We start from the raw sequence: 27742 nt of genomic DNA, 5'->3' as shown, positions 1-27742 counted from the left end.
TTTCCTGCCAGATGACAAGTTTAACCATCCCTGGAGGGTTCTTAAATGTACTTTCAGTTAAACCGCGAACTCTCATTTCAATTTGTATTCTCAAATAAATTTAGGTAAACAACTCTGTCCAAAGACCAGATGAACCCTGACAAGTATGAGTTGTTTGCATTAGACTTTATCTTAAAGAATGTGATTTATGCTGTGTGGAAGATTTCAGGAAATTTTCAGACAATTCGAAAGTAGAGATGCCCTGATAGATTGGCAGCCGATTATTACCAGACAAATTTCATTAGAAACATATGATTGGTAGATTGGAATTAAAGGTTCTAATCACCAAAGCTAATGTCTGTGGCCAAGAGGAGCACTGTGTGTGCAATAAAGAGGACTTTTAAAGGCTGGTTAAGTGGCCAGCCTGCAAGAACCAAATACAACAACAGTTCTCTGCTTGAAAATCTGATACAGCTGCTGCAGATCAGTCAGCCTCCTCCTCCAAAGCAGCCAACGTTACACAAAGTCATACATGAAAAATGCATTAATCTAATGTTGAAATCTGTGTCAAAACAGGCCTGATTAGAGCTATTAGATATTTTAAATGTGGTAAAAAATCATAACATGATGTTTATTAAGGTTTGATGATAAATATATAATTAGGTGGAAATAAGACTAATTTCCTTTGTATTTAGAAGACTGCCTGCACTGTTTAAAAAGTCTTTATAATTACATTCACTCTGTTAATTATTGATTTTATTAATTCAAACAAATGAACATGTCATGATTGAGGCTGTCCTTACTGTAGGAAACTCGCTGCATTACTCTTTGGGAAGTTGTAGTTCTAATTAGTTGAATAAAGAAAAGCATGTTTTTACCTGAATAAGGATGACTTCTGTGCTTCTTTTATCAGGTTGCAATGCCACCTGTAGGAGTTCCAGGCACAGTGCACTGCTAAGTACACAGATTTACTACTGGTTTAGTGGCAAACAACACAAAACGCTGCTCAAAAAAAGGGAACTCTTAAATAACCCATCCCAGCTCTCGATGAATGAAATATTCCAGTTGAAAATCTTTATTCTTTATATAGCGGAATGTGTTGAGAACAAGATAACATAAGAACGGTCAGTGGAAACCAAATCATACTCGAAATAAAAGTGGAAAAATCAGATCACAGGCTGATCCAACTCCTGTGAAATTCATCTAGACAACTCAGAATGAGGCTCAGTAGTGTGTATGACATCTACGTGCCTGTATGCACTCCCTACAACAATGATCATCAACTGGCGGCCCGGGGGCCATATCAGGCCTCCCAAAGCTTTCTGTCCGGCCCCCAGAAGGTCATGACATTCATAAAAGGAGGCTTGTTAAATCCACCCCAAAAATGATTAGTATTGGAATAGTTTCAGAATGACTAAACATCTGGTTGTTCTTTATAGAAATTTATTTGCCAGTCATTTTTAGTAAAATAATAATAATAATAATAATAACAATAATAATACATTGATTTAAAGTTGGCAAAAATGTTGCAAAAATGGACAGATAAAGTGGCGAAAAGGGTTGTAGTGTGGCACAAAGGGACAAAAAATTGACAGGAAAAGTTGTGAAAAGAAGTTGAAATGTTACAAAAAAAAAGGTAAAAGGGGGAAAGAAGTATCAAAAATGGGTCCAAAGTGGCAAAAAAATGCAAAAAAAGTAAATTAAACAGAATAAAAAATGGAAAAAAATGTAAGAAAAGTGGCAAAAATTGATAAAAGAGTAGCACAAAGGGGATAAAACAAAGTGGAAAAGTGGTTTAAAAGGGGCTAAAGAATGGCAAAAATTAGGTTGAACTATCAAAAAGGGGCGAAAAGGGGCAGAAATATAGCAAAAATAATCTGGCACAGTAGTGAAAAGGTGTTAAAGAGAGGCACACAGGGCAATGATTAGCAAGAAAGTTGCAAAAAAGAGATTAAAGAGTGGCATAATGAGGGGAAAATGGCAAAAAATGGTTTAATAGTGGCAAAACAAGTAATGAAAAGGAGTTAGAAAGTGGAAAAAACAGAAGAAAAGAGGTTCAAAAGGCATTAAGGAATGTCAAAAATTGGTTAAAGAGGCAAAAAAAGTATCAAGAAGGGGTTAAAAGTGTCAAAAATGAGTTAATACTGGTGCTATGTGGGCAGGCCCGTCTTCTTGTGGCCTGCTGCACAATAATATGTTTATCAGACCAAAATATTGATCTAATTTTTGTCTTTTTGAAAGTCCAGCCCCAGAGTTTCTGCCCAGACTAAATTTGGCCCTTATGCAAATATACTTGATGACCCCTGCCCTACAACGTCTGGGAATGCTGATGAGATGACGGATGGTCTCCTGAGGGATCTCCTCCCAGACTTAGATCAGGGCATCAGTCAGCTCCTGGACAGTCTGTGGTGCGATGTGGCGGCGGTGGATGGAACAAGACACGATGTCCAAGAGGTGCCCGATTGGATTCAGGTCTGGGGAACAGGCAGGAAAGTCCATAGCAGCAATGCTTTCATCATGCAGGAGCTGCAGACACACTCCAGCCACATGAGGCCGAGCATTGCCACGCATCAGAAGGAACCAAGGGTCCACTGCATCAGCATATGGTCTGAGGACCTCATCCCGGTACCTAATAGCAGTCAGGGTACTTCTGGCTGGCACATGGAGGTCTGTGTGGTCCCCGACCATTACCGACCCACCACCAAACTGGCCATGCTGGAGGATGTTGCAGGCAGAAGAACGTTCTCCACGGCATCTCCAGATTCCCTCACGTCTGTCACATGTGTGAACCTGCTCTCATCTGTGAAGAGCACAGGTGCAAATGGCGAATCTGCCAATTCTAATGTTTTCTGGCAAATACCAGTCTGGCTGCACGGTGCTGGGCTGTGAGCACAGGCCCCACTTGTGGAAGTCAGGCCCTCATACCACCCTCATGGCGTCTGTTTCTGACAGTTTGAGCAGAAACATGCACATTTGTGGCCTGCTGGACGTCATTTTTTAGGGCTCTGGCAGTGCTCCTCCTGTTCCTCTTTGCACATAGGGTTGCTGCCCTCCACGTCTCCTGGTATCTCCTCCACACCCCTGGCAGTGTGCTGGGAGACACAACAAATCTTCTTGCCATGGCGCACAAGGATGTGCCATCCTGGATGAGCTGCACTACCTGAGCAACTTCTGTGGGTTGCAGATACCGCCTCATGCTTCCACTAGTGGTGAGGGCACTGGATGCAAAAGTAACCAAAAATCTGCCAGAAAAGATGAGGAGAGGGAGATGGTCTATGGCTTCCACCTGCAAAACCATTCCTTTAGGGGTTGTCTTGCTAATTGCCTCTCCTTCCCACCTATTGTCTGTCCCATTTGCACAGCAGCAGGTGAAACTGATTCACAATCAGTGCTGCCTCTTAACTGGACAGATTGATACCCTGGAAGTGTGATTGACTTGGAATTACATTGTGATGATTATGTGTTCCCTTTATTTTGTTGAGCAGTGTATTTGATCATATCTGTGCTACACAGAGGAGATTAGTATAGGTATCTGATCAAAATCTAAGAAGTGTGATAAGTAAAATATTATGTTAACTTTGTCTAAAATTTGTCATGCATATAAATGAGCAAAGGTCACAAGCAGACTCTTGCACAGGTTTCCTCCTGAAAGTAAATTTTCATGCTCACTACCTCTTTTCACACTTGATGAAATCTGTCAACTTCCTTAGACTGCAATCATGAAGCCCCTCCAACGGTTCTACTTGTCATTTCTATCTTAAAGAACTACAGTGTTCTCTCCTCACCATCTCAGCTCTGCAACCAAACAGGTAAGAAAAATATTATTCACCTCAAGTCTGATATTAAAACATGGTTTCAGTTTATTTTTGGGAGTTTAAAAACAGTGGTAACAGTATATGTGGTTTCCTGTCTTAAATGCTGAGCTTGTCAAAGAAATTATGTGATAAAATTAAAAATGCAGAAGTGGATAGAAGTGGATCATGTTGCTAGGAGAGTCAGTTTACACTGTTAAAATTAAAGCTGATATAGGGATATTTTGACCATCTCGTTTTATTTTGTATGTATTGTCTGATCCCACTTGGTTTATACTCTGCTTATTTCAGTACTTGCTGTCATGTGTTTTTCGTTTTTCTTTTTTCTTTTCGGTTTTCCTCCTTTTTTCCTCTTAAATGTTCAAAATTCAATGAAACATGTTTAAAAAAAAAAAAATTAAAGCTGATCACAACATACAAACATTAATGCTTTCACTGTGTCTTACTGACTAAATATAGCGCTTGCTGAACAATCAGTTTTGACTCTGGATTAACCCTTGTGCCCTCCTCAAATTCACTTCCCTCTGGACACCTTCCAGGCAAAAATGTACACGGACGTCAATATTTTGTTCTGCTTTTTTTTCAGAAATCTCTTTAACAACTTCAGACCTGCTCAAATCTACCTAACATTCAATATTTTCAAGATTTTAACCCTTTAAATGCCAGTTTGATTATTTGAAACATCTTATTTTTCACTAAACAACAGAAAAGGTGAATTATTTTCCATAAAATTAATAGTAGAAAGAAGGGGCTTTGGTGCTGATGAGAGTCTTGGATGGGTCAAAGATTAGCAACAAAATTGATTTTATTGCATTTGTATTTTTTATGTAGTGCCAGATTTAACATTAGGGCACCCTCTGGACACCTTCGAGGCAGAAATGTACATGTACAAAAAAAATACAGATGTGAAGAAATCAATTTTTTTGCTAATCTTTGACCCATCCAAGACTCTCATCAGCACCAAAGCCCCTTCTTTCTACTATTAATTTTATGGAAAATAATTCACTTTTTCTGTTTATTTTAGTAAAAAATTTAATATTTCAAATAATCGAACTGGCATTTAAAGGGTTAAAATCTTTAAATTTGTTGACTGGTAGTTTTGAGCAACTCTGAAGTTGTTAAAGAGATTTCTGAAAAAAAAGTAGAAAAAAATATTGATTATGGTGATTTAATAGCAGTTTTTCTGTATGTGTACATTGTTGCCTCGAAGTTAAGATGTACATCAAGCAAGAACGGAACGGAATTTCTCTCTCAATATTTGACAGTTGATGTCTTCAGTCCCCAACTTTGTGGAAATGGGGAACCAGGCGCCCCTCGTATTTGTCTGTTTTCTTATCTTAAACAACATAGGGTCTAGACCAGGGCTATTCAATTACAAATTCAACCTGACCAAATTTTAACATCAAGAAATGTAGGTGGGCCAGATATGTTCGGGGCCCAGTTTGCAGCTGGTAATGTCAAATTTTGAACCAATACAGATGAATTTAATGAAAAATATGCACTTTTTTATTCATAGTCTCCCTTTTAAATTTGGCAACATGACAAAAGCACGTGAAAAAGTGTATAAAATAAATAAAATGAAATTGGTCACATCTTACCCAGCCATATCTTAAAGTGCATAAAAACTCAAATTACACAGTTGTAGCTACAGTTGAAAAAAAACAATTATTTGGAGCTACTTGTGTCAGCATCGCTAGCAACACAGTGCATTGTAGGTAGACTGTTGCTAGGCTACGCAAAGTGTTGCATTCACAGTCTGAAATACTGTGGGAATTCAGGAAAATTTGCAAAACAAGTTGCCCTCTGCATCTCTGGCATGACCACAGGTTGGGCCACTTGGGGGTTGGTTCTGGGCCGTGTGTGGCCCCCGGGCCTCTAGTTGAATAGGCCTGGTCTAGACCTTACTGAGTCCCACTTAAATAAGCATTTCAAAGGTTACTAGGGGTTAAACTGGTTCATTCTAATAAACTTGCTACAATTGGTGAGGTCAAAACAAGGTAGGCGCACCTTTTGGTAAATGATGGCTGACAATTTTTACCATCAACTGCTATCTGTTTACATTGATGAGCTAAGGGAGGGAGGATGAGGAAGCTGATGTAATTTTATTAGCTTTCACCATAGAAATATGTATCAATCATAATCTGGTGGAGAATTAACTTCTCCATAAAACTATTTCTTTCAGCAATTTTCATACGTGTTTGAAATGAAATATCTTAGCAAGAGAGATGGCAAGCCTACCAACGAGTCTTTGTTTGCACATTACAGTGGCTACAAGTCCATTCATCATACAAGTCCCAAATCATAGGGGGACAAATTTTCATTTGTTATCATTGTGTGCTCTTGAATGGGGTAAAATCCCTGCAGGCAGACATCCTTAGTGCCTGTTAAATGCTGGTGATTTAAGAATAACATTTATGACTGTAACGTAGGGCTGGAATGTCAAAAAAAATAATGCAAAACATTCAAAATGCATGCATGTCATTTGTGTGATGAAAGCTGAAGAAGTGTCGTAGTTTTGTCCCACCCCGTTTTGTTTTTGGCTCATGAGGGGAGTATTTTGGGTAGGTAGGAGGTTCATGCTATAAAATGATTAAGACTTCCTTGTTTTTCTAGTACACACTTCCTCCCTGGATGAACTTCACTGTTGTTTCATGAGTCTGTCTCGCTGCATCTTGATAACTCTGTTACATTTTTTTACATCTGTCAGCCGTTGTCTATTTTTCCTTACAGTATGGGGCTGTGGACCATCTTCTATGTCCCTCTCCTGTTCCTCCTCTACTGGGGTCAGAGGTCAGGCACTGATAATGAGAGACCATCATGTGGACGCTGTGACCTACAGTTCTTCTGTAATTGCTCCCACGGCGGGTTCATCCATGTTCCTGTGGTAACGGACCGTGCCTTGAGCCTTGATCTGTCCTTCAACAACATCACGGAGGTGGCTGGTGATGATCTGACGGGACACGTGCAGCTGAGGGCTCTGAGTCTACACGGTAATGACGGTTTCATTGATTTGAGTTTCCAGAGCAAGGCAGAATCCAACTATTTTTTCATTTGTGATATCCAGTTCCACTCAGATGCGCTGAGATTTTTAACCCAGTCTTTCTGGTATCTGAAACATATTTTTGAATATTTTTTCCATTGACAAAACTGAAAGGGTTACATCTGAAACCCTTTCTTTCAACACAGATTAGAAAGTGAGACAATCTTATGAAACACCACTGTACATGCTGTTCACACATGGTGATTCAGCGACAGCCTTGCTGTGAACCCTGAGTGGGATTTCACACAGCATTATAGCATTGAGGAAGCATGAGAGACACTGTGGAGTCCACTGGTCAACTTAGCCAGCTTCATCATGGCCACGCCCCCCATTCATACTCCCACCCTGTTTACATTTTGTATTAACGGTGTGTTTTGAGCCATTGAACACCAAATCACTGCACTTTTAATAAATTAACAATATGTCTTCTGTGACAGCCTCACCAAGTCTGTGGATCTCTTGGACTTTGTATCCACAGCTGTAAGCCAAGAGGCTAGCATTGCCTCTTTAACCGCTTTTCCCCCTCGTATTATTATAAAACAGGGGTTTTCAAAGTGTGGGAGAGTGAGCCTCCCCTAAGAAGAAATTATTCATTTGTTGGACCCCCGCCCACAAAAAGGATTGAAATTGAAAACAAAAAACCAACAACATTTCAAACATTTATGACTAATCTTTAAACATTTTTAACATTAATATATTTTAGATATTTTGGTTTGCAGATGTCCTATTCAGTTATAAAGCCATTAGAAACCCCTTTTTCATATTTTTTGGGCCATTTTACAACTTCTTTTTGCCTCTTTTCTACATTTTTTCCACAGTTATCTAATTTTTGCCCTTTTTCACCTTTTTGCCCATTTAAGCTACCTTTCATTATTAAATATCTCCCCCCCAATTCTTCTGCTCATTTCTGCAACGTCTTTTTGCCACTTTTTCCCAATTTTGGCCACTTTTATCCTATTTTTGGCAACTTCTGGTCCATATAAGCTACCTTTTGCTATTACATACTACTTGTTTCCTTTTTATCCCAATTTTTGAATTTTCTTTTTGCCATATATTCTTTTTACTATTTTGCCCTTTTTCACATTTTTTTTGCCACTTTTTGCCCATTTAAACTACCTTTTGCCGTTACATACCACTTGTTTCCTCTTTTTTTTGCCCAGTTTTGCCAGTCTTGACTACTTTTTGCCCATTTTCGTCACTTTCCACTCATTTTTGTCACTTCTCACCCATTTCTGCTACTTTCTGACCATTTTTCCACTTTCACTCCCCTTTTCGCCCATTTTCACCCCTTTTTTTTTTTTTTTTTTGCTGCTGTTAGACCATTTTTTGCCCTTTTTTTTTTTTACCATTTTTGCAACTTTTGGTCCATATAAGCTACCTTTTGCTATTAAATACCACTTGTTTCCTTTTTTTCCCAATTTTTGAAAATTTTTTTTGTCATTTTTTCCCATTTTGCCCTTTTTCACTTTTTTTTTTTTTGCCACTTTTTGCCCATTTAAACTACCTTTTGCCTTTACATACCACTTGTTTCCTCTTTTTCTCCCCATTTTCGCCCCTTTTCACCCATTTGCTGCTGCTTTTTGACCATTTTGCCACCTTTAACCTATTTTTATTGCTACTTCAAGCTGTTTTTGCCCCTTTTCACCTCTTAGATTGAGGCTTTTGCAAAAGTATTTTTCAACAATTTGGCTCTCTCGTTGAGTAACGCTGCTCTATAGCACAGTCCCCTATAGTAACTATAAGTCTATCCATTTTGCTCAATGCACGGCAGAGATTAGAAAAGCAAACCACCTTTTTTCAGGTTTCTGGTTCCGGGCCTCCCCTGAAGCTCTGTGGAGCCCCCCAGGGGAGGCCCGCCTCACACTTTGAAAACCACTGTTATAAAACATGCTTTCAAAATACATGGTGCTGTAATATTTAGTAGGGCTGAAAGAACTGGGAAAATAATCGTATTGTGATTTTTTTCACCAGTATTACGATTTGATATGTCATAACATATGGATTTTCCAACAAACACAAGCATTACATTATTCTAAGTAATAACCAACATATCAGATCAAACTAGGGCTAGAAAAAAAAAATAATAATAATTGTGATGATTTTGACTTGTGTTGCAAATTTGAGATGAATTGTTGCATTAAAGAGAATTATATTTTTTGTCATTCTCATATTGAATAAACAAAATATACAAAAATGAAGGAAGTAGGAATTTTTGAAATCTATTCTAATTAAAAAAAAAGGCACTTGAATGATTGCAAAGCATAAGAAACTCGTCTTTACCACTAAAAAAGCCACTAAAAAAGCCAATAACTCCTAGATTTTTCAACAGAGGGACCACTGTTGGATGCTGGAGGGCCAAGAAAACCATCAGAACCAATCAGGAGGTCAGACTGACCAAAGACAATGATCTGGTTTTCTTTTCATTCAGTTCAAAGAAATTTAGCTCCATCTAGGATTTAACATTCTCAAGACAATCTAGCCGAGCATGCACAGCCTGTTTTTATAGGCGGGTAGATCTGCAAATCATCTGCAAACCAAAAGAGATACATTTTGCATTTCTCAAAATGGGCCTAGGATTGAGCCCTGAGGGCCCCACAGACAAGTGGGGCCGTAGCAGAGAACTGGCCCAAACATTCCTAAAAAGTCCTTCTAACCCCGAATTTCCATATACAGCGTGTGCGCTGCAGAACGCCGGCAAATCGAACTGCGGAGCACTTCGCTCCATCTCTAGTCCTTCAGAGCATTTCCATAGCCGGTGCTTCAGACCAGCAGCGGCGCGTGCCTGGAGCGTCTATTTCGGCGCCCGCTGCTGCCAAACCTCGTAAATTAACCATTGTTCAGAAACCACCAACCATGGAAGTCACAAGAGTAGAACATCCGGTTCTTTCAAAATAAAACACAATGCACGGACTCCCGACCGCAAATCATTACTATATCAATATCACGTCTCGTCCTGCAGCGAGAGCAAAGGGTCACCGAGAGGTCAGTGGGTCACCGAGCTACAGTGGCACCTTTGACGTGGAAAAGTTAAGTTTTGGGGATATTTAGCCAAAGAATCTTGCATAAAACCACAGATCCTTTAAGCAAACATGAACCTTTTGACTTCCTACTGTACTCACTCAATGGAGGAAGCAATAATATCATGGACTTATACCGGAAAGGATGATAAATTAACCCCAAAAGGTAAAATAGTTCACTGTTGACATGCTATTCCTGCGTGAACTCGCAGTTCTCCCGTGATCTCTTCCTGATGATCAGTGCTGCGCGCCATTGCGCAGCGCTCTAGACTCACTTCCAGTGGGCGAGGTCGCTTGCCTTTCGGTTGGGGCAAACCCGCGGCGCTTCGGTGTGCGGCGCGCACGCTGTATATGGAAATTCGGGGTTAGGATTGGAACAACTTTAGGACAGTATCTAAGGGGGCTTCACACCTACGTTGTGTGGTCCAGACTTTCGGACGATAGGTGTGAAACCTCCCCTGGACCGTGGTCCGGACCAAACAGTCGGACCTTGGTCTGACTAAAAGAGGTGGTCTTGGTCTGGACCAAACAGAACCACGATCTGGTTCATGCCCGGTGTGAAAGCGTTATTTTGAAAGGTTCGGACCTTTGTATCAATGACAGGAAGTTACGACGTGACTACCAGCAAAGGAAATTCATCACCAAAACAAAATGAGCCGCAGAACAGCCCACAACAATCTCACGCTACCGAAATTAACCAGCAGCCTGGACAGGGTGGGCTAACGGTAGCTGCTTTACGTTACGCGAGGAGTAGAAGTGTCCGTTATTATGTTGAATGGGGATTGTCCAAGCACAGAAAATTTCATAAATTGTAGATAGAGTTATACCTCACTACTGACAGCTCATCTTTTTAAGAGTTTTACAACACATTCCTTCTCTCCTGAGTCGCTGTTGCAATGGCTCGCAGGATTGCGTACTTTCTTCTCCTTTCCTGTTGACAATGATAAAGTTGTTGTCTAATGATAAAACTCATAAGACAAACTCAGACCAGTCATATTTACAGCTCTTCAAGTTGTTGCTTTTGGTAGTTGAATATCAACAATAATATGATGGTAGGAATGATTTCATTCATTGTTTACAACATTCAAGACTGGCGTTATTCAACGTGTTGACGTCAGACGCCCGCCGGCAAAATGGCCAATCACTGTAAACTACAGAGACACACAAACCACGTAGTTGATGACAATATCACGTAGGTTCGTCATGTAAAGTCTGTTAGTCTGTTTACAATAATGACAGTGTGAAACCCAAACAGACTGAACCAAATGTATACAATGTAACAAAAACACGGACCTTGGTCCGGACTTTTAGGTGTGAAAACACCCAAATTCCAACCCATGCCTCAAGACGTGAAAAGACAGTCTGGTGGTCTACCGTGTCTGAGTAGCAGAAAAATTTAAAGGCAACAGTGTGGCAGAGTTTCCAGAATTGAAAGTTTAAAAAAAGTCATTTAAAATTCTTAAAAGTCCAGTTTATGGACTGTGGTGGGCTTAAACTATACCAAACATAAAGTGTTGTCAAAGAGATGTTTGATGGATTTTCTACTTCTACCACATGCACTCTGTATTGGCACTGGTTTCATGGTGCCATTTTTTAAAATCTGTTAGGTTAGATGGCACTTACTGACTGGCGACCAGTCCAGGGTGTACCCCGCCTCTCGCCCAATGACAGCTGGGATAGGCTCCAGCACCCCTTGCGACCCCTAATGGGATCAGCAGTACAGAAAATGGATGGATGGATGGACGGCACCTTTACATGATACTTTGTTAAAAAGATGTCACTTCCTGGTAAATCGATAAACAGATATGAATGTCCTTCAGGTAACAGTCTAGCTGTGATCCATCCATCGGCGTTTGATTCTCTTTGGAGTCTGGAGAATCTGGATCTGTCTGATAATAACCTGACTGCTCTCAACCATGAATGGTTCAACAAACTTGTAGCTCTGCAGCAGCTCAACCTGCTCAACAACCCGTACAGGTAAATATAACCAATACCTGGGTTAGAATGAAAACATAGAACAGCGATACCCACATTCAATGTGGTATTAAGAGTCTATATACATATTCTCTCACTTCCTCTTCTCCAGCTGCCTGGGGTCTCTCCCCATGTTTCAGAGTCTGGTCAGACTGAGGAGGCTGGCTTTTGGAGGTCCTGCTCTGCAGGAGATAAAGAGAGGAGATCTGTCAGGGGTCACAGAGCTGGAGGAGCTCACTCTACGTGCCAATTACCTTGAAAGGTGGGGAACTGAAAATGTTGTGGTTATGGCAGTTAATCCACCATGAGCTCCGCACTAAGCAACATTTAGTAAAGCTAAATAAATATCATATAAATGACAGAGTATACTCAGGAACCTCATCTGTTAAGTCCCCCGGGTCTAACTTTTTATTCTGTTATTTTGACTGATCTCTGTTTTTTTTCCTCCTTAGGTACGAGTCTGGGGCTCTGGCAGATATATGGCCGCTAGGTCGTGTCACTTTGAGCCTCCATCATCCATTTTTAACAAACACAGCCTTAGCTTCAGCTGTGCTCGCTGATGTATCGTACCCAGACACATCCATGGTTCTGGAAGACCTTCATCTGATGGGGAACGAGACTATGAAACCCTTAACAGCACCAGCCAAGAAGAGAATCAGGTCTATATTTAGTCTGCTTACTTATCCTGGTCTGCATCCATACTGTTTTAAAGTATTGAGAAAAATATTTTTAGAAGCTCTTAGATTTATCTTAGTGTATTAATCTCTATTTATAGAGTCTACATATGAATGTAGAACGTGTACACCAAAGTCACAATCTTCACTATATGAAGAGCTCTGGTTTCAGATGCATCAGCAGGATTTGGTGTATACAGGAAAAAGTTAAGAGTTGACAAAAACAAACAGGCAGATATTTGTCCATTCTGGTTAACCGGACAATCTCTGGACAGGGTTGCTGCACTTAGCCAACAGAAGAAGGAAGCTAAATTAATAGATAGACTTACCAATGGACCCATCAATGTTTCTAGGGTATTTTGATGCATTCTCCTCTGCAAATTTTGAACTTCAGACAGTTCAATTTCTGACAACCACTAACATGACCATCCATCCAAGACGGCGTATATCTGAGAATAGAAAGACACGCACCTTCAAAAAATCCTAACTACGCGTCACGGTGACGCAGGACCGCAACGGCTGTGATTGGTCTGCTCAAAATGTCCTTTCTCCATCCAGGTCCCTCAGTAGGCGAACCAGCGTGGTAAATTCACCTGTTCTCAGCCTCGACTCATAAAGTGGTCATACAGACCACCTCTGCAAACGCCTTTCCTGTCGCCTGCACGTCAACATTTGCAACAAAAGAATTTGTTTGTCGATATCGATGAGCTCCAACTCCAAACACACTCCAACACTACCTCGGTCACCATGACTGGAAGATAAACAAGCATTCGGATGTGACACCTCTGAAAGCATAACACACACACAGCCACACACCCCTAGCGGCATGGTGTTAAACTGCAGAGAGACCCGTTCCCCCAACTCAGAACTTCGAATGGTCAATGACGGCATTGCGGCGACAGCGTAGGTGCGGCATCGATGCAACACAGAGGCATAAATCAGGCTTAAAACCAGTCTAACTGGCTTTTTCGTTTTTTTTTTTTTTTTTTTAATGAAATTTTTCTTAGTCTGTAATGTTTGCAATGTGGTGATTTCATGAATGCCACTGCAAGACTTTATGAAAAAAAGATGGAAAAAAACAACAACCCTAAAACGTACCTGTAAATTATGGCTCTTTCGTTCTGAAAAAGCAGCGTCTCAGATGAACGGTCTGTGAGAGTGGCTGTCATAGATGTACTGTCACAGCCAGAGTGTCTTGATCGTATTTGGCATTAATATGAATTGATTAAAATTTAAATTTAAAACATTTTCTTGCCTTTGAGAAACAAAAGAGTGGAATTATGAGACACCGCATTGTTAAAAGTCAACAAATCTGAATTTGAGGTTAAGTTTAATCAATGTTAAATGCATCATTTAGGAAAAAGAAACTGGTTTAGTAGATTAACTGACTTGCTGTTCTTGGATTCCACTTTCTAGAACAGTTACTCTCAGAAACGTGTCCATATCCGATAACACTATCGTTGACCTTCTAGTGGTGATGGATGGAGTGCCGCTCACCTCCATTTCAGCAGAGGATGTCACACTGACAGGCGAGGGCAGGTAGGACACCAGAAACAAACAAAAGATTGAGTAAAATTCAGGTGTATGTTGACTGAAGCACGTTTTCTATTTTAGGTGGGAGAAAGCTAACCGGACAGACCACAGAGGCCTCGATGAGGCTTTTATACGGAACGTTGTGGTGCTGGATGTCTACAAGTTTGTTTCATTTTTTCAGCTGAGTTTTTTGCTGCGGTACCCAAGGAAGGTGTCTGTCATTAACACACAGGTAAAGATTCAATTTTATGTTTTTGGTCACGTCTTTGGTCATGACAATAAAACCAATCTCAGATGGATAAATAAATACTTCAACAGTTGTTGGTCCACGGAATCCTTACAATGACAGATTTGAAAAAGCTTAACAGCATTTATAGCACAGCAGAAGACTACTTCCTGCAGACCCTGTCTCTTCGCCTTTGAGGCCTTCCAAACTGAGACAAGTTTATCTGCAAAGGTATTTTATTGCATCAGCGTTTCATCCACACGAAACGACACGTTTTGGGAGCCCAAAATTGCTACTTTTTGAAACCTGGTGTCAGAATGAACAAATCTGTATACGCCGCCCGTTTCATCTTTGTGTGTACAACCAAATGCAACTTTACTGAAATAGTTACATCATAACCTACTTAACCAGCTGCCTGGCCATCAACAACAATAACGGCTAATTGCTTAAAAACCTATTAGTTTGCCAAAAAAAAAGTTTTCTTTTTTCTCAGAAAACATTAAAAAATGACTCAGGCAATTACTCTATGAGACTAACAAAGCAACGGGTCCTCAGATTCCCTATGGGGTGCAACCAGAAGGGCAGCCAGGAGAAAGTTTTGCGTAAGAGAAACGTCTCGGGAGCGCTAACGCCATTATCTTCGCCTCCATTTCAGGTGTTTTTCCATGCCTGGCATATAAACTAAAACGTTTTCAGTCATTTTGAATGCTTTTGTCTTTGCACCATACCCTGTAGAAAGAATTGGACAAACCCTGTGTGACGCCATTCATCTGCTTACAATAGGCAGGCCAAAATGGCTTTTGAAGCCCATTCGTGGAGGCTTCCATATTGAAATCGTGGTCTAAGCCGAACGTAACGCCCGCCTAATGCGCAACTTCCTGTCAGCCTGCTAGCTAGCATTCCGAGAGGCATCTGGCTGCAACCCTCGGGCAAACCTCTACGCTGGGGCGTTCGGTTGGAGACCTCTACGCTGGGGCGAAACCTCTACACTGGGGCGAAACCTCTACGCTGGGGCGTGATGTATATTACCTACGACGAAATTTCAGCTCTATCCACTTGCTGACAGGCTGACCCTAAACCTAACCAGTCAGATTTTAATGCCTAAACCTAACCAGTCGGATTTAAACGCCTAAACCGAACCATTCGGGGTTTAATAGCGTAGACCCATACGCTGGGGCGAAACCCCAGCATACTGGTCGGCGTCTGCACGGTCCAGTGTAGAACACTATGCTGGGGCTCGCCCCAGCGTAGGGGTCTCCAACCGAACACCCCACCGTAGAGGTTTTGCCCCAGCGTAGAGGCTTCGCCCCAGCGTAGAGGTCTCCAACTAAACGCCCCAGCGTAGAGATTTTGCCCCAGTGTAGAGGCTTCGCCCCAGCGTAGAGGTCTCCAACTAAACGCCCCAGCGTAGAGATTTTGCCCCAGTGTAGAGGCTTCGCCCCAGCGTAGAGGTCTCCAACTCAACGCCCCAGCATAAAGGTTTGCTCGAGGGCTGCAGCCAGACCCTCTTGATCATTCCGGTTGACAGAAACAGAGCCTCTGCCTGCCGACCTACCTGTCAATCAGATGAGACGCGCCAATCAGCTTTCATCCTAAATATCAGCCAAACGATCATGGTTCAAAAAAATTCCCCCCCCCCCTACAGTGGGAGCACAATGAGACACTAGCTAATGATACACGTTTGGTGTTTTGAACCAGGCTGTAAACCAGTTTATTTTGTGTCTCAAAATCAGCTGTTTAACATGTGTGCAGACGGAACTTCCGGTTTTCCTGCAGCCAGCCTCAAGTGGACAGTCGCGGTATAGCAATTTTTGGCACTTCCGCATTGGCTTCATTTTTTAGGACCTGAGGTTGCCGCTTGCTTTGCACGGACATTTCTTGATATGAAGCTATGGCTTTATTAAACAAAAAAAAAAAGAAATAATGAAAGAAAACAGATGTATCATTTTTGTCTCCATATGGGCAAGGCCTAACCTTGCACAGCAGATGGATACGCCCATTTCCGTGTTTCTCACCGATGAATACATCTTGCAAAGCTCCCATCTGAAGCATTTGGGCCCAGTTAGATTGTGACAGAACTAATCAGCAATTAGGGGCAGTACTTTCAGGAGAAGAGGCCGGTGCAGTTATGGTGGAAGACATTAACGTGGATGCTGCTAAAGTGCCAGTTTTATCAGAACTTGTCCAAATTTCTTCACTAAGAGATGAACAAATAACAGCAGTGAGTTGTTTTCTTTTCAAAACTACTAAAGTCGTGTACTGACATGTCTACAGTCGCCATGGTTCGTGTTATGCAGTTCTCTGGAGTTTACTCCTCGGTAGCAGCTATGTCAGGTGTTTTGTTGCTCTGATTGGCCTGTAAAGATGTGACAGACAGAACATTCAATTTTTTTGCATAAATACCTAAAGTAACTTCAGTCCTCACCAAGTATAAAGAAAATTTTTGGAGTTTCAAAATTTTAACCCTTTAAATGCCAGTTTTGTGATGAAAACTTGATTTTTTTGTTAAAAGAAAAAAAAAACACAAAAAGTGAATTATTTTCCATTACATACATGCAAAACATTTTTTTGTTTGGAATTATCTGAGCCCTTGAGTGTCAAAGATTGGCATCAAGATTGATTTTTAACAATTTTTAATACTTATGCAGTGCCTGATTGTATATAAAGTGTGACACCCAAGTCCCAAGGGGAAAATATACCCTCCAATAAAGACTGCCTTAAAAAAATGTTGTATTCATGAATCATTCCAGTTTTTTTTTTTTTTTTTTTTTTTTTGCATAAAAACCTAAAGTAACTGTAGTCCTCCCCAAATTAAAATTTAAATGCCAATTTTGTGATGAAAACTTGATTTTTTTATTAAAAGAAAAAACACAAAAAGTGAATTATTTTCCGTCACATACATGCAAAATTGATTTTTGGGGGGTGGAATTATCTGGGCCCAGGAGTGTCAAAGATTGGCATCAACATTGATTTTTAACAATTTTTAATATTTTCATAGTGCTCGATTGTATAAAAAGTGCGACACCCAGGTCCCTAAGGATAAAAAATACCCTCTGCCATAAAAGATTTTTGTATTAATGTATAATTCCAATGTTTTGGTATAAATATTTTAAGTAACTTCAGTCATCACCATTTATAATGAATATTCATTCTGTTTCAAAATTCTAACCCCTTAAATGCCAGTTTTTTGATTAGTACTTCATTATTTTTCAACCCTCGTGAGTCCCTAAGGGTATTTTTACCCCATGTACTCCCATTATAAACACATTTTTTTGAATACACTGCCATTGCAGTTTGATTTATTTTTATTTTTTACTATGTTTTTTACAAACGTGGTAAAATAGGGTTCATCATTTCACATTGCACTGACCATGATTTTAGTAGCTGTGTTTGGCGACACACACATACACACACCAATTCCTCGATGTGCACTTTCACATCACACTATGACATCCCTAGAACACACCCAAATAAGTCTTGTTCTAAATATTTATTTTATTAGCCTGTAGTGCTTGATATAATATGATAATGTAAAAATGCTGACATGGCCTCTCAATGGTGGCTATACAGCATATGAGAAAATATCAACACCTAATAAAAAGCAATGAAAAATAAACATTTTTGAAGAGATTCCAACACTAAGGAATGAAAAAAATAAATCAAACTGCAATGGCAGTGTATCCAAAAAATGTGTTTATAATCGGAGTAGATGGGGTAAAAAAATACCCTCAGAGACTCAGGTATGACTTTTTTTTGTTTTGTTTTGTTTTTTTTTAACATGGTGAATTAAAGACTAAATTTTTTTTTTCCCGGAAATACCAAAATTCATCCCAAAATACACACCCTCAGCAAAATTTATGCCATATGCATCAACACAACCAAAGTGATCCATAAAATAAAGTCCAAAAGGGTAAAAAATACCCTTAGGGACCTAGGAGGGTTAAGTCCCAGATAAGTCTGCTGCTAAAATCACATCTGGCTAAAGGCAGGTAACTGGGGTTGCATGAGACAGATACCATCCTCCCTGTTGAAAAATTACTACACAGCTTTGCAACTGAGGTGGAAAAATTAGGTATTGTTATTTTGAAAGAATTAATTCCTAATTTAATGCACTTACAACAGTAGTACCCAGCCTGGGGTCTGGGCACCCCTGAGGGGGCGCAGAAGATCTCAGTGGGGGCGCAGGACCCTGTCTGCTCCTACGTTGTAAAAATTAGATGCACATATCATTTTAGACTACAAACACAACATATGATGGCGTTTAAAGGCCAACCTGAAAGATTAAAAGAAAAAAATAAAGAGAATCTGTTCATATTTGAGCAAAAATGTAAACATTTTGAGAAGAGAAATCAGAGTATTATGAAGTCATATTATTAATAAACTCAGAAATTAATAAAAGGAATATAAAAGTCAGAAATTGACATGAATAAAGAATCAAAATTCCTCACTTAAGAAGCCATGAATTACTTATAGTCTACATTGAGACCTGACCTCAGTTACAAATGGCGTGAAGTTGCAGTCCTGTGGGGAATGAGGCTTTTTCTACAGATTATGAGTATAGCTTCTATATTGCTATTATCTACAATAGCTTTGCAGCATAGTAAAAATGCCCAGCACTATCTACAATGTGAAAAATCTCACTTTGCAACCTTGCTGTGTGCTCAGGTAATTTAACCTTTTCAATAACTGTCTGAAATATATAAACAGAGTCTGACCTCTCCCCTCAGGTATTTGTGATGCCCTGTTTCACATCCACCTTGCTGGTGAACCTGCAGTACCTCGACCTGTCTGACAACCTGCTGACTGACCTAACTATTGCAGAGTCACTGTGTTATGGAGCAGGCATACTGAAGGGCCTACGAGTTTTGAACGTCAGTGGAAACAGTCTAAAGGTGCTTTCACATTCACACTAAAATGTTTTACTTTCATATTCATATTTATTTTTACATTATTCCTACACCTAGGGCAAGAAGTAAGGATATTTTTTTCTTTGATTTAACAGTGCTTCTTATCAAAACATCGTTTAACTGATGAATGAGTAGCGCTAAAACGTTAGTCCTATGCACCTGATTAAACTGCATTAAGTGATTCGTGTTGGATTTACCTGTGAGATAGATCCATTGAAACATCTTTGTACGTTACTGGTCCTTTCTATGAGCACCACCCTCCACCTGTGGAGGGGCTGAAGAGCAAGAGACTCTCTCTACAAATGTACTTCTTGTGCTAAGTTTAGTTACAGATATTTGTAGATAGCAGAGACATGAGTGCTCATCTACCATGGAATGGCAAGAGAAAGTATTTCTGGGAAAATATAAAAAGGAGGAGACTTAGATGGAGGGGCCTGTGGAGTATGGAAGATAGCCATGTAGAAAATCTGTTAGGAGTCGCATGTAACGTGCAACCACCATCCAGTACCTAAAAAAAGCATGACCGAGTCCTTGCATGGGAAGGGCGGGGAACAGTCATTGAAGCTCCCTTTACCCAGCAGCCCTATTACACGGAGTGGCTTGTTGTGCTACCAACAAACAAGCTGAGTAGATAGGAACCCCTTATGTGTTCAGGGCTAGCAACTTTGATGCACACTTGTCAGGTTGTAAGACCAGCCTGTCATAATACCGCTTTCCCACTTAAATTAGTGTGTAAAAGCTGTTTTTTTAAACGCGGGTAAACCCACTAACAATCGGCAAGTGAGTCCTTTCCCATTGCCAGCAGACCCGGGTCTGATCGCCAGCAGACAAGCTGCGTTGCTGTTTTTTTTTTTTTTGTCCCTCTGGGGCGTCAAGCTGATGTCGTCACGTTGATGACATCATCATCAGCGTGCCAAAACACAGCTAGATAAACAATGGAAAGGAGCATGGAAGCCATGGACACGATGGTCAACTGTTTCACTTTGTACTTATGTCCTTTCAAAATATACAAACTCAGCGCAGACTGAACAACGTTCGAGCGCTGATGATACGAAGGTGGATGGAAATTGTTGCTGAGATGGCAACACATGCTGAGTCCAAATAAAAAAAAAAAAAAAAAAAAAAAAATGCTCGTCCCTCAGCTGCTGGCGTCCTTTGGTTGCCCCAAGTTATGGGCGCCATATTTTGATGTAGGCACATTATAGCAACGTCATCCCGAGTTCACCCGGTTGTGACGTTCCCACTGGAGCCAGTCGGAGATGAGCCAATAAAAACCTGTGTCCATTGCAGGGTCAGTTGATGCAGGTCTGAACGCTGGTTAGTCTTTCCCACTGCGGACAGGAGCAGATTTCCAGCGTGTTTAACCAGGCTTTTCGGCCAGTAGGAAAGGGGTAAAAGTAAGTTTTAAAAAGTTCAGCAGTAGGAACTGAAAGCAGACAGTGGGTGAATTCAGGGTATGATCAGGAAGAGAATGTATCATTTCTGTTTGTCCATGTAGCAGAGAAATTCAAGAAGTAGGTCTTTGGAAAAGCCCCAAGATGGCCTGTTGAAATGGGAAAGGACTTGAAAATGCAGGTAGATTGGAGGGGAAACATTGTGCCAAAGAACATAGCGTGGACTGACCTGAGGCCTGACGGAGTGTTTATGTACTACCAGCCAGTGGATAGTTTATTCATAGAACTCTCGGTTCCCCTTGAGGATTCTGTGGTGGAATCATATGAAAGGAGAAGTCTTAGATAGGCAGATTTAGGGGCAGAAGCTGAACAGCAGTGGTGGACAGGTGGGTTTTCTGCAGTAGAAATGGTATGTAGGTTAACAGCAAGATCAGCAGTTCCACTAGAACAAGGGAAGTGCAGAATGTGTTAAAACAGTAAAGGAGTTTTCAGATGAAGCAGCTGACACGAGTCACTGGATTTAAAAGGGGAGTTAGTACCCGTTAAGGGCTTGGGGAAGATGAAAACCTTTTCTCCACTTTTCTATTTTCATTCTTCTTTATGGAGAAGAAGAGAGCAAACACCTAGTCCCGTGGGGGTTAGTGTTAGCCCCAGTCAGGGCACTACACCCTGTCTGCTGCCTTACTAGGCTCTCTCCTCAGACTTTTCTGTTGTCTCTTCAGTTCTTTCTCATGTATGAAGTGAGCATCAGGAATGGTTGTCTTGTTTTTGTTGGCAAGTAGGGGCCATTGGCCAGGGTAGCCATCGTGTCTACCTGGAGCTTCTTTGCACAGAGCCTGGGTCTTTTGAAGGATGCAAAGTTGTTTAGTAGTGAGGCCAGGTGGTAAAGAAGTTAGGATAAAGAAGATCTACATGTTGGCATGGTTGCCGTTGAGAGGAAGCATGGGGTTGAGGAACTTTTCACTGAGCACTTATACTTTGGCAGAGTACAAGTATCTTGCAATCTGTTGGGATTTAAACTCCTGTCCTGGTCATGACTTGGTCATCATTAAAGTAGTCTCTACCACCCTACTTAACAATCACCTTGCTGTTAAGTATAGTCAAGGGTAACAATATACCCCAGTTTGACCTAGATTATCTAGTTGTCAAGATCCGTGTCCCGAGTCCTGAATGATATCCATAACATGTTTCATACATCATGTTTTTGAAAAGTCCCTGTCCTGGTTTTAAGTAAATGAAATGCTACATGAAAACTTGTCCTCCACTGTTTCTCTGCTGTCCAGTCATTTTCTACAATGAGCCGAATGGTAACTAAGCTCTCCAAACTGACCCACCTGGACATCGGCAGGAACGGATACAGCTCTATGCCTCAGAACTGCTCCTGGCCACACACCCTGAGATACCTGAACATCTCTGGGGCTAAACTCACAGCCATCACCAGCTGTCTACCCACAACCCTGGAGGTACTACAAATGAAGCATGTTAGCAATAATCCTGACAGATTTGAAAACCCTCAGACAACTACCGACTCAACCATTTTCACTGGAACTTCATAATGTACAGGTGCTGGATCTCAGCAACAATGATCTCAAAAGCTTCTCCCTGGACCTGCCAGTTCTGAGAGAACTCTACCTCTCTGGGAACAAGATTCTAAGTCTGCCAAATGGACAGCTGTTCCCTAATCTGCAAACACTGATAATACAGGTAAGGACCAATCACTTCTTCATCTTGTTCCAACCTCTAGTGTTCCAAGAGTGACCCCTTCCTTGTTTCCTCACAGTCAAACACCATGAACATGTTTGGGCATTCAGACCTCCAGTCCTACAGTCGACTCCAGAACCTTCAGGCGGGTCAGAACAAATTTGTCTGCTCCTGTGATTTTGTCAACTTCCTCCAGTCTGTCTTCAAAGATGCTGGAGAGGTTCGGATAACAGACAAAAAGGAGAGCTACGTCTGCGACTCCCCTCTGTACCTGCAGGGGGAACCAGTTGGTAGGGTCCACCTCTCTGTTGTTGAATGCCATCGGGTTTTGTTCGTGTCTGTGAGCTGTGGTGTGGCACTGTGTGTTGCCCTGTTGGTGAGTATCCTGCTCTGGCGCCTCCATGTATTCTGGTACCTCAAGATGACTTGGGCGTGGGTAAAGGCGAAGAGGAGCAGTCGACGACGAAGAAAAAGGGATAGGATGGATACAGAAGCATTGTTGTCCTTTGACGCCTTTGTGTCCTACAGCGAGAGGGATGCTAGCTGGGTGGAAAACTACTTGGTACCTGAACTGGAGGAGCCAAGGTAATATCAAAATTTGTTTGTATTTGCATCAATCAGCCATAACATCATGACAACCTCCAAAATATTGTGTAGGGGCCCCTCTTAAATATATCCTTTCTACTTAAACATTTCAGTACCAAAAGATGATGTTCTTTTCTTCATTTTCTGGTCTTTTGGTGCCTTTATTAGAAGATAGGATGGTGGGACAGGGTCGTAAACTGGGGAGAAATGGAGAGAAGGACATGCGAGAGGAATCCACAGCCAGATTTGAAACCACTCACTTAAAGGGACTCTATGCAAGATTTAGCAAAATACCAGTGCAGCGACACCACCGGCCATTAGGCGAACTACAACATTATGTTGCTCATCGGCAACGTTCATGAGCAACGGCGCGCTCGTTGCTCATGAACGAACCTCCGGTTTATCAGCTGATACACACGCAGACCAACGTGATTTACTGGCATCATGTATACAGAGGAGGTAAGTGAAGTAACACTTAAAAGTTACACAAACTAAAAAATGAAAATGAATAAAGTATATTTCAACCTCTAGTGCGGACACGGCACAAAATTAAATATTGGTTCATATGAGGCGATTAAAAAAGGACGAGATTTTCGCGACCATTTCTATGAGGGAACAACTTCGCGACTTTGTGCAGCATTGACCAATTTTATTGTCTTTTTATGTGTATAATGTGTAAAGTGTGTTGAATGGGACACGTTTTAGTGCAGAAGCAACAGGCTAAACATTAGCTCTGATAATGGTGCCTCGACTGCGAATATCAGATAGATGACATTATGTGTTGAAGATATTTTACGAACTATCAAAAAATAAACTCAGTAAGTTGAGTGCAGTGCCAGGAAGCAAGAAAAAGATGCTGTGTTATCTGGAAAACATTAAATGAGTAACGTGACATTCTCGTTGTTTGGATAGCATCTTTGTAAGCAAGCTAACGTGATATAGCATATGGTTTATACAACATAAAACACTACATTGTATTTCATGGTCCGGAGTGATGCTTTACCTTTTCAACAGAAAGACGGCCATCTTTGGATCAGTATTTATCCCGAGTGCCGAGCGAAGCTCTCACCGTTTCTCAAATGCTCCACTGATTTTCATCCTCCATTTCCCCCAGCGTCTGTCAAACTCTCTTTTAGCTTGATGGGCTTCAGCTTCACCATTCAACACGCCATTGTCAGGTATAATGGAGCAAGGGGGTGCATGCATTACGTAGTACCCGACGTCACTTCCGTTGAGATTTTGCGGAAAACTCGGCCCGAATTCTTCACAGAGAAATGACTCCACAGGCTTATACAGGCAAACAAGAACGACATAAAGAGCCTTATTCTTCACATCAGGATAAAGTGCGCACCATTATATACTCAAAAGTGGAAAGTTTTAAAGCAAAAATCTTACATAGAGCCCCTTTAAGGGCCAAAAGCCTCTTTAAAAGGGGCGCAATGACTTAACCACTAGGACAGTGGTCCCCAACCATTTTTCCTTTTTGCTCCCCCTACTCGTATCTAAGAAAAGATAAGCCCACCTAGGACCCACTTGGACAAGTTAACAAAAATTTTCATTGACAGAATCCCAAGATAATGGCCTACATACACTTGTTCTTAAAGGTATACCTAAACATTTTGGCAAATTCACCCGTTGCCATAATTCCTGTAGTTGTAATAATAGGTCTGTTTCCTTTAGTTGTTGGTGCAAGCTGTTTCTAGATCTGGGGGGACTGTTAAACCAGCTGCACTGCAAACGCTATGTTAGCAGATGGAATTTTTGCTTTCCCTCATCAAACTCATCAAATACACAATCCAACAACTCCAAAACGCTCTCGTGGACAAGTTGTGACCTTACATTCACCACGCTATGAAATAATCAGGGAACATTATGAGATGGAGATGTTTTAAAGTTAAATGCAAAGCCGGAACTTCACTCCAGACATTGCTGCTGCACTGTGTCACTCCGCCTAGTGGTTTACTCAAGAAATAGTTCCCAGTGTTTGCTTTATGTGACATAATGTTAATTATACGTTATTATTTCATAGCGTGGTGAATGTGCAGGTCACAACTTGTCCATGAGAGCGTTTTGGAGTTGTTAGATTGTGTATTTGATGAGTTTGATGAGGGAAAGCAAAAATTCTGTCTGCTAAAATAGCGTTCGTGGTGCAGCTGGTTTAATGGTCCCCCCAGATCTAGAAACAGCTTGCACCGACAACTAAAGGAAATGGACCTATTACTAAGACTATAGGAATTATGGCAATGGGCGAATTTGCCAAAATGTTGAAGTATCCCTTTAACAAAAGACCTATGTATAAACTATCCATTATTACAAGTGTGTTGGGCCTTCTCTTGAAAAAAGAAAAAATATAATAAAGAGGATGTTAATTTTAAAGAAAAACCTCCAATTTTTTTTCAAGTTTAAAAAGTTGTTAATTTACTCTAAAAAAATGTTTTACCTTAAAAGTGTTTAATGTAAGTGAACCAAAGCAAAGTGTTTTTGAAATTATAAAGTCGAAAATTTAACCTGTTTTCAGTTTGGTTTCTTAAGTTTAGGCTTACACTTTTGTAAATATAGGATTTCTAAAACTTTCACATTTCAAGTTTCTATTGTCAAAATTTAAGACTTTTTAAACTCAAAAAGTTGCAAGATTTTTCGTTTTTTTTTTTTTTAATTCTGCAACTCGGAGTGTGTTTTCCTGTTAAAAAAAAAGACAAAAAAAGAGTAATAATCCTAAAATATATGAATCCCCCCCCCAAAAAAAAATGTTAACACTTTGCTTATAAAAAGATTCTCTTTATTTTTAAAATATTTTAGGTTGGCCCTTATACTTTGTTTCCAAACAAGGTTTTAAAACAAAGAAAAGAAAAACACATGTACAGTGCTTAACAAATTCATTAGACCACCTGTCATATGTGTCTCAGAGACCATCCAGCATCAGTGCTTTAATGCAGACTCTTTCATTTTCAGTCAACTCTCCACGTTTTACCATTTTGAACAGGAATGAGGGATTTCAAACTGAATTTACTCAAATTTGAGCCGGCTCACTGGGCTTCTCTGAGAAGTCAGAAATGAATCAAGCATAACATTCAACCACTAAAACTCATTTTTCTGTTCAGGAATGCAAGTGAATAACTATAATTTGACATATTAATCAAGAAATAATAATGTGCTTTACTATTTTTTCAGTTTCTATGTAAATCAGTTAATTTGAAAATTCATGGATAACAATAATAATTGTATTTTAGCATTAAAAATATCATTTGGGTTAAAGAGCTTCTACATATTGGTGTATTAACCATTGCAGAGACATCAAAAATGATTTTGGTAATTACCAATGCTTTTAATTTAGGGCAGCTGTGGCATTAACCTTACTTTGGTTAGGGTTAGGGTGGTCTAATAAATTTGTTAAGCACTGTACATCTAATTTTGACAACCGCAGACCCAGGTCCCACATCCCCCCACTGGGGTGCCAGTGGGGGGACCAGTTAATTTACTCACTTAACTGGTCAGTGGTCTTTATATTATGGCTTATTTATGTGTATAACATTCAAGTTTCCCTCGTTTTTCTTTAGCAGGTATCAGTGAGACTTACCGTATTTTCCGGACTATAAGTCGCTCCGGAGTGTCAGTCGCATCAGTCAAAAAATGTGTCATGAAGAGGAAAAAACATAAATAAGTCGCACTGCACTTGTATGTATGCATGTATTTAGAAACTGACACAGAGAGGCGGTTGCGTTGCGTGAAGCGGCAACACCAAGAAGGCCCGCCTGCAAAGTCATTTATATTCTTCTCCTTGGCAACTACCAGGGCGTGGAGACGTAACTGCACCGTTGACAAGCCTCTCCCGGCAGCACGTTGTTCAAGCACCCATCCGTGGACTCGTTCCTCCAGCTCTGGCCATCTTCTTTACAGCCCGCGATTAGCTTTCTTTGTTTTCTTCATTGCAGCGAGTAACCTCTGCTTTTTGCCAGTCCCTCACAAGTTTCTCACTCACTCCAAACTTTCTTTCTGCTGCTTGATTACCATTTTCGTTATTTTTTTCAGTTGTACAGGAGCATATAGCATATAGTTGTCACAAGCCAAGAGCGCCCTCTCGTGGCTGTAGACGGTAATGTTTACTCCTTGTGCATGTCAGTATGAATTAACATTAAAAAACATGTTAAATTACATATATTTTGATATATAAGTCGCACCTGACTATAAGTCGCAGGACCAGAAAAATTATGAAAAAAGTGTGACTTATAGTCCGGAAAATACGGTACTAGAAAGTACGACTCGGGCCAAGAAACAACATTTTTACAGTGATTTACAGCTTGGTCATAGCGTGGAAAGTTTTCATGTAGAGAGAAATTAATGATGCACAAGTTTGAAATCTCAACTTCACCAACATTTGAGAGACCTTCTCCTTTGGTTTATACTTCACAGAGAGAACATTGGAGACTCCTTAAGTACCCCAAGCCCCAGACCTCTGACCCTGTGCCTCCACAAGCGGGACTTCCTTCCCGGAAACTGGATTATAGACAACATCATTAGTGCAATGGAACGAAGCCGGCGGACCATCTTCGTCCTCTCTGAGAATTTCGTCCAGTCTGACTGGTGCCGCTATGAGCTGGACTTCTCCCACTTCTGGTTTTTTGATGGGAATGCTAGCAGAGAGACAGTGATCTTGATCTTGCTGGAGCCGCTGTCCAAAGATGACATCCCTAAACGCTTCTGCAAACTACGCAAACTCATGAGCTCCACCACCTACCTGGAGTGGCCTCAGGAGGAGGAGAGGGTTGGGGAGTTCTGGGAGAGTCTTCGTAGGGCTTTGAGAGTGGAAGAAGAGGACGATGAATAAGAATGAAGGCAACTAGGTTGTTTTTACCTGCCTGGCATCACCACTGCACGCACTTCTGAGCATTATTTGAGTAAA

The 27742-nt window shown here is 40.8% G+C and overlaps 1 protein-coding gene across 1 annotated transcript; it reads left to right on the top strand.

Moving 5' to 3' along the window:
- Window positions 1-3730: 3730 nt before the first annotated feature.
- LOC121504758 (toll-like receptor 2 type-2) lies at window positions 3731-27739 on the top strand. Its single transcript, XM_041779817.1, has 12 exons — window positions 3731-3788; window positions 6522-6781; window positions 11669-11825; window positions 11935-12084; window positions 12275-12481; window positions 13913-14035; window positions 14111-14261; window positions 18983-19147; window positions 21840-22019; window positions 22120-22260; window positions 22337-22842; window positions 27253-27739. Exons 2-12 carry the CDS (start codon window positions 6523-6525, stop codon window positions 27665-27667), a joined length of 2454 nt encoding a protein of 817 aa, XP_041635751.1. The 5' UTR covers window positions 3731-3788; window position 6522; the 3' UTR covers window positions 27668-27739.
- The last annotated feature ends 3 nt before the right edge of the window (window positions 27740-27742 follow it).

Source organism: Cheilinus undulatus, linkage group 22 (assembly GCF_018320785.1).
Source record: "Cheilinus undulatus linkage group 22, ASM1832078v1, whole genome shotgun sequence".
NCBI lineage: Eukaryota > Metazoa > Chordata > Actinopteri > Labriformes > Labridae > Cheilinus > Cheilinus undulatus.
The sequence above is the reverse complement of the archived record's forward strand: the minus strand, read 5'-3'. Positions and strand labels throughout refer to the sequence as shown.